At 42.4% G+C, this 7,508-nt stretch overlaps 1 protein-coding gene across 1 annotated transcript in view; it reads left to right on the top strand.

Moving 5' to 3' along the window:
• POFUT2 (protein O-fucosyltransferase 2) overlaps window positions 1-7,508 on the top strand; it is a gene marked incomplete at its 5' end in the record, with an annotated part of 39,560 nt that overhangs the window by 22,601 nt on the left and 9,451 nt on the right. Inside the window, 2 exons of the mRNA XM_019522885.1 lie at window positions 2,701-2,767; window positions 6,402-6,527. Of these exons, the coding sequence (XP_019378430.1) occupies window positions 2,701-2,767; window positions 6,402-6,527 (193 nt within the window). The remainder of the gene's footprint in view (window positions 1-2,700; window positions 2,768-6,401; window positions 6,528-7,508) is intronic.

The following is a 7,508-nucleotide window of genomic DNA, read 5'->3' as shown; positions in this document are numbered from 1 at the left end:
GCTAGCAGGCACTGGGGAAGTCCCTGTTCCCCCGTGCACTGCCAGGAGTGACCAGGAATAACGGTCACAAGCTGGCAGAGGGTAGATTTAGGATGATATCAGGAGGGGCTACTTCACGGTCAGGGTGGCTATGATCTGGAACCAACTTCCAAGAGAAGTGGTGCTGGCTCCTACCCTGGGGGTCTTTAAGAGGAGGCTAGATGTACACCTTGCTGGGGTTGTTTGACCCCAGTACTCTTTCCTGCCATGGCAGGGGGTTGGACTAGATGATCTGCTCAGGTCCCTTCCGACCCTAGAAACTATGAAACTATAATTAAAGGCTGCTCTTCAATTCCCCCTGTCTTCTCTTTTGCAGACTAAGCCCCCTCACCATTTTCATTGCCCTCTGCTGGACTCCCTCCAACTTGTCCATATCCTCTCTGTAGTGGGGGGCCCAAAATTGGACGCAGTACACCAGATGTAGCTTCACCAGTGCAGAATTGAGGGGAATAATTAATAACGCTCCTACTAATGCAGCCCAGTATGCTGTTAGCCTTTGTGGTAACAAGGGCACACTGTTAACACATATCCATCTTATTGTCCACTGTAACCCCAGGTCCTTTTCTGGAGAGCTGCTTAGCCAGTTGGTCCTAAGCTTGTAGCAATGCATGGTGTTCTTCTTTCCTAAGTTCAGGACTTTGCACTTATCCTTATTGATCCTCATGAGATTTCTTTTGGTCCAATCCTCCAATTTGTCTAGGTCATTCTGAGTCCTAGCCCTGCTCTCCAGCTCATCTGCTACTCTCCCCAGCTTGGTGCCATTCACGAACTTGCTGAAGGTGCACTCCATCCCATCTTCCAGATCATTAATGAAGATATTGAACAAAACTGACCCCAGGACCAACCCATGGGGCACTCCACTTGATACCAGTTGCCAACTAGACATCAAGCCATTGATCACTACCTGTTGAGCCCAACAATCTAGCCAGCTTTCTACCCACATTAGTCTAGACATCCAGCCAACCTATACATGCTTCCTTAGCTTGTTTCCAAGAATGCTGTGGGAGACCATATCAAAAACCTTGCTAAAGTCAAGGTATATCACATCCACTGCTTTCCCTGCATCCACAGAGCAAGTCATCTCATCATAAAAGGCAATCAGGTTGGTCAGGCATGACTTGCCCTTGGTGAATCCATGCTGACTTTTTTAATTACTTGAAAGAGAAAAATGGATTCCTTGAGGACCTGTTCCATTTTTTTTTCTGGGGAGTGAGGTGAGTCTGGTTGGTCTGTAGTTCCCTGGATCCTCCTCCTTCCCTTTCTTAAAGATAGGCACTATATTTGCCTTTTTCCAATTGCCAGAGACCTCCCCTGATCACCACAGGTTTTAAAAGGTAATGGCCAGCAGCTCTGGAATCATATCAGTCAAGTCCTTCAGCACCCTTGGGTGCATCCTGTCCAGCCCCGTGGACTTATACACATCCAGCTTTTCTGAGTAGTCCCTAACCTGTTCTTTCACCACTGAGGTGAAAGAATGCTACCATATGGTAGCGCCGCTGCATATCAACCTTTACTTTAGGCAGTTTATATAAGGCACTAGGGAGCTCAATGATATCTCTGCTTATGTGCTAACAGCAGAGTCTGCTTTTCATACTATTAGTTCTGACATTCTTTTTTGATCCGTTTTCAATGAGGAAGATTAAACCCCTTCATTTCAAAATAACAGTGTTTACCCCGATTAAAGTTTTGAGTATCATAGTGTATATACACGTCATATTTGGAGATGTCTCAAGGTTTTTTTTTCCTCTTTCATCTTCACATGACACTGTAAACAGATAAGTTTACAAGCAGAACATTAAGTTTTGTATTTCCCATCTTTAGGGTGTTTACAGTTGTAACCTAAATATTCTATCAACATTAAATGTACACTTCCTGATCTTCAAAGGGAAAAAGCCTAAAATTAAATTCCCTAGTGACGTTGCTACAAAGCTCTGCAGTTGTGTATTTCAAACTTTATACAGCTGTAATTCCAGCAGAAAATAGTGCCACAAAACCATACAAACCATACCTTCATAACCAGCGAACACTGATGTGATGTATGAACATTGTAATACAGTTAATAATAGCTTGAAACTCAGTGCCTGCATGTATAAAATTACCCCCCATAGACATCTGCAGAATGTGTCCATGTGCGTGTGTGTGAATGTGCGTGCGCGTGCATGGGTGCATCTTGTTTGCTTTTTTGAGGGCTGTTCGTGCTGATTTGAAGTGGCTCAAATATTTTCAGAGTATCATTTTCTCTGTTAAAATGTGATCATTTTGTGAACTTTCTTCACATCAGCCGTAGCTGCAGATCACCTGTCTTTCTATTCATGGTCACAATAATGCTGTGGCATTTTTGTGCAAAATTTAATTTAATTTAATTTAATGCAAATTAAAATATTTTAATTTGCATTAAATTATCTTAAATGAGATTGGTACCTAGTAATGAGGAGAGACAGGCTTTTCTGACCAAATAGTACTCTGTGCATCCATGGTAATCTGTGAATTACAATTTGTCTGCTTTATGCAAAACAGATTAGGTGTGGTGTTTACTGTAAACAGAATATGCTGAGGTAATTGTTTCATTCTTTGTGTCTACTCAGGACAAGAATAGAGAAATGTAATATTGTAAGTTTATCTTTCTAAGGGAATTGTGCTCAGATTTACAATTTTTAATAGGTCAGTGATGTTAGACAGAGCTGAAAACCTTCTTCATGACCACTACGGAGGAAGAGATTATTGGAATGTGAGTATTTTTTAGTTAGCTTCTCAAGATTTTTCTACTTGATTTTAATTAAAATCCAGTACTGGGTATGCTTACCATTAATGATTTTTGGCTGCCTTTCTGAATTGACACTACAACTGTGGGCAATCTCTATTACAGCCTAACGGAGCAGGATTCATAGCTTCTCTGTCAGACAGATGGATGGAATAAATCAACAAAAATGTCCTCTTGCTGCTTTGGGTGAATCTAACCCAGAGTTTTGTTCCAGTGTTCTGTTCCCAGGGCTTCAATCCTGAAAGGACCTCTATAATGATAGATATCTATGTCCAGTGCATTGAAGTCAACAGGACTCTGACCACATGCAGTTCCTTGTCCATTTGGGCCCAAGATTATAAATATTTCAAATAGGATTTCCCAAAATGTTCAGCATTGGCCTAACTACTCCCACTGAAATGAGTAATAAAACTCATTGAATTTGCTGGGAGGAGTTAGGCCAGTATTTAGCACTGGAAAGTCCCACCCAAAGAATCTGATTGAAGTTACCAGGGTATGAAAAAGATTTTCATTGCTAAATCAGCAATCCACCCATAGGAAAATAAGGCAAAAAGTGATGATTCAGCACTGTATTGAATGTCTTTATCCCCCCGTTTCTTGTGAAGCTGAACTAGATTTATATAATCTCAGATTTAAACATACTGGGTGTATCTACATGAAATGCTACTGCACATTTATTTAGAACTTCTATAATCAAGTACTAAATAAATGCACACTAACTGGAGTTACTGCACAGTAGCGCCAGCAAACATCTTTTAAGTGATGCTACTGCACAGTAGCCTAATAATACTGCACCAGTAGTGTATTAGCACTGTTAGTGCTGTGACACACTACTGTGCAGTATTATTTGGCTGCTGCACAGTTAGCATCTTGTATAGATGTGCCCACTGGTTGCAAACACAAGAGTTTTGCTGAATACCCCAAAATGTCACCAGGCACTAGTGCATCAATCAGTGTTTATTCAATTATGCAATCATTAGGCTAAGAATGGTTGTGGAAAAGCTAGTCAAATCCCCAGATCCAAAGGTAAATAACTGTGGCTTCATTTTGGTGATGGTGATGGAAGCTTTCATATTTCTTATAAATTCAGCATTGTGAAAACTGGCTAGTAAAATGACCTGTCTCACTTCAGGCACTTCCTGTTAGCAGATACCATTTCTACTGTCTAGAAATCTCTAGATTGTAACAGAACACCATCCACAGTTTGAAACTTTGCCCACTCCTCTTGCAGACAATTTGATGTATCAAATATATGATTTGATATATCAAACATAATTTAATGTTTGATTCCACCCATGAGCCATGCTGCTTGCTCCAGGTGCTAGCAATGTTATCAATTCCTGTTTCCTTCTGAGCTTCTAGAAGTTTCTGTATAATTTCTTTGTTTCCAAATAGATGCTACAAGACCACTGATCATATCATACCCATTTAAACTGATTTTAGTAGGTGTTTTAACCTAATGAAACAGAAGCTTAATGTTTGTTCTATCAAAATACTTTTGTATATGTTATGTTTGTACAATTTTTACATGAGGTAGCCCAAATGTGTGAGGGCCGGGGAAGAGGAAAACTTCCAACAAACGTTCTCATAGTTCTTCAGCTTTTCATCGTATGTATTTTTGTAGCAATGAGAACACAAAATGCCAAGAGACCACTGCCAAATTAATCTCCTAGTAAATGTGAGTGCTGTGCGCCAAAGATAAAGATGATGTAGTGGAATATGTATTTAAGGTATAATAGCAGTGGTATTATTACTGAAGAAAGGAAGGTCCATGGTGTTTGATACATGGACCACAGGTAGTTAACTGGTTGGAAGCCCAGGAGTGCTGACCTATGACACTACTACTAGTTTGTGACTGTGTTCAGAAGTGCAATTAATGCTTAGTAAGGCTGGTGCACAGTAACGTACAGGAATGTGTGTACACATGCACCCTATCGGGCATAGATTTGCGCCTAATGAGAGCAGCCCGGCTCAGGGCTGTTTCTGCCCTGGTCTGACCCCCTGCACCAGCCAGGGGGAGCTCTAGGCTCCCCCAGGTGCCAGCCCAGGGGCTGGCAGGGAACATGGGAGCCAGTCAAAATGTGCATGGGGCCAGGAGAGTTGTTCCACCTTGAGGGGCAGCTATCTCCTGGCCTTGTCCCCATGGGGACAGGTCCTAATGTGCACAGGGCTGGGAGAGTTATACTGGTTGCAGGGTCTCCCAGACCTTGCCCCATGGGGATGGATCGTGATGTGCACATGACTGGGAGAGCTGTCCCAGCAGCTGGGACTGCTGTGTCCCAGCCATGTGGAGAGTGGCTGCATCCCAGCCACTGCTTTGTCCCAACCTGCTCTCCATGTGGCTGGGACACACCAGTCCCAGTTGCTGGGACAGCTCTCCCGGCCACATAGGGATTGGGACAGGTACCAATCCCCATGTAGCAGGGAAACAGCTGCCTCTGTAAGTAGCACAGCTCCCCCCCCATCAGGGTTTAGCAAGGCAGCAACAGGCCCGCTGCTGCCTGGACTGACTGGGAGCATATTGCTCCTGGTCAATGTCTATACGTGCATTACTGCACAGTAGCTAATGCATCATTAATCTAGTACCTGTATTTCCTGGTACTAGCTAATGGCACATTAGCTTAGTTTACTTCACAGTAAGTCCATTATAAGTCTTACTCACATCTAGACAGTAATACTTTACTGTGCATTAGATTAGTCTAATGTACAGTAAAGCATCTCATGTAGATGCACCCTGTGTGTATCCTTATGTTAACTTCTAGGTATGCCTCTTCCATACCATCTTGAAATGTCCTGGGCCTGGGCCTCAGAACTGGGTTGTAACTTCTTAATATTTCATTAAGTCCATTGAAAACCATTGAAAAACTGGTTAAATAATAGGCATCTATTCACTAAACGTTAATGCCTGCCACAGGGAAAAACTGACGGACTGTACGATAGCACAAGGAATATAAACACTAACCCATTGTTTCCCAAGAACATACGAACTCATATTTACTGGGTCAGACCATAGGTCCACCTTACCAAGTGCCCTGTGTCTCTTGGTGAAAACCCCAAACTTTTGATACATAAGGCACACTTTTTCCAAATTTAAAATTGGCTGCACATTTCACTCAGTAGTCCATGGGCCAGACATGGTCTGTGGGCCCAATCCTGTACTTGGTGCTGGGCATGTCTGTGAACCAATCCAGCCCATTTTTCATGGCATGCTTCTGCTCTGATGACACATCCTTTGGAGATCACTGCACTAGACGCTTTATTTTAACCACTGTATAGGAAGTGCTCAGTACCGCAGTGGCCATTGGCTAGTAACTAACACGGAACTTAACAAAATGTTATAAAGTATGATTATTTTTTAAAGCTAAAAATATAACTTCTAAAAGATAGGAGATGTATCCATGGCTCCCTGCGGTGGCCAGTGGATGATGTGGGATGTAAATGCTGTGTGAGTAGCATTAAATGCTGGAAATTGTACAGCCTTGTATTAATAAACTAGCTGTATCCCAGAAGACCTGAAAGAAACAGCTTCTCACATGCAGGTGTTCATCACTGTCTTCCTACTCACTGGATGATTACTCAGCAGCTCCTTTCCTCTTCACAGACCCGTCGAAGTATGGTATTTGCTAAACACCTACGTGTGGTGGGGGATGAGTTCAGAAACAAATACCTTGATTCCGCTGATGAGGCAGACAAGACACATTACAATGAGGACTGGACACAGATGAAGGTAATTCCATTTGCAATCTGTCTTTCCTGTAACATTTATTCACTAAAGGATTTTGTTCACTATTTTGACCATATTTTGTGGAGAACAGTAGAAGCAAATGGGTGAGATTTTAGCTGTCAGTGCTAGTATTGTAGTTAGGCACCTACAGTGTGTCTGCTTCTCCATATGTTCCCTGCTCTGGAACTGATTTTTCACATTCAGGAACCGTTGTGATTTGAGCTCTGCTGAAAAAAAGAGCAATGCAAGGTTTCCTGTTCTCCCCCTTTCACAAAGTATGTCCTGTTCTGTTTTTATATATTCTGCATCTTGTCAAGAAGCAATGTTCAGTTTAAACTTTCAGTTACTGTTTTGATTACCCTGAGAACAGTTTTCTTCAACTTGCTATCAGGTATCAAAACACAGTTAGGAGCTATAATAAGTCTTCCCTGCCACAGGTAAAGCAGAAGGATGAGAACTGTTAGTGTCCTGTTACTGCAAGGGTTGTTAAAATGCACTCAAGAAATCTAAGGAAGAGGGTCTCTTGAATATATTTTAAAAACCCTTGCAGCAGTGGGACACTGAGGGCATCTATATATGTGGGTGACGCCTGCTCTGACATGTTCTGATAGAGTCTGCTGGAGTGTGCTAATTAGCATGCTCCAGCAGCCTCAGTGTCATGTGTATTCAGCCCTGCCCATCAAATGGGTTTTAATTAAAGCGTCTTGCTGCCATTTTGAAGTACAGGATGCTGAATACATGAGACCCTGAGGGCACTTTAATTAGAGCAGCTCCCAAGAGCCACTGTAATAAAAGTGCCACCCCTCCCCGCCACCATGGAGCACATGTAAAGACACCCTAACAGTCCTCATTCACCTGCTTTACCTGTGGCAGGGTAGGGTGCATTTGGGTAATATGCCTTGTAGTTGTGCAGCAGGGTTCATTGTGCAGTTTTAGGAATAGATTTCATAGACATTAGGGCTGGAAGGTAGATCATGAATTCCA

The sequence above is a fragment of the Gavialis gangeticus genome, unplaced genomic scaffold, assembly GCF_001723915.1.
Source record: "Gavialis gangeticus isolate Ggan-Ray unplaced genomic scaffold, GavGan_comp1, whole genome shotgun sequence".
NCBI classification, from domain to species: Eukaryota; Metazoa; Chordata; order Crocodylia; family Gavialidae; genus Gavialis; species Gavialis gangeticus.
Note: the sequence above shows the minus strand (reverse complement) of the source record. Positions and strands in the feature narration are given on the sequence as shown.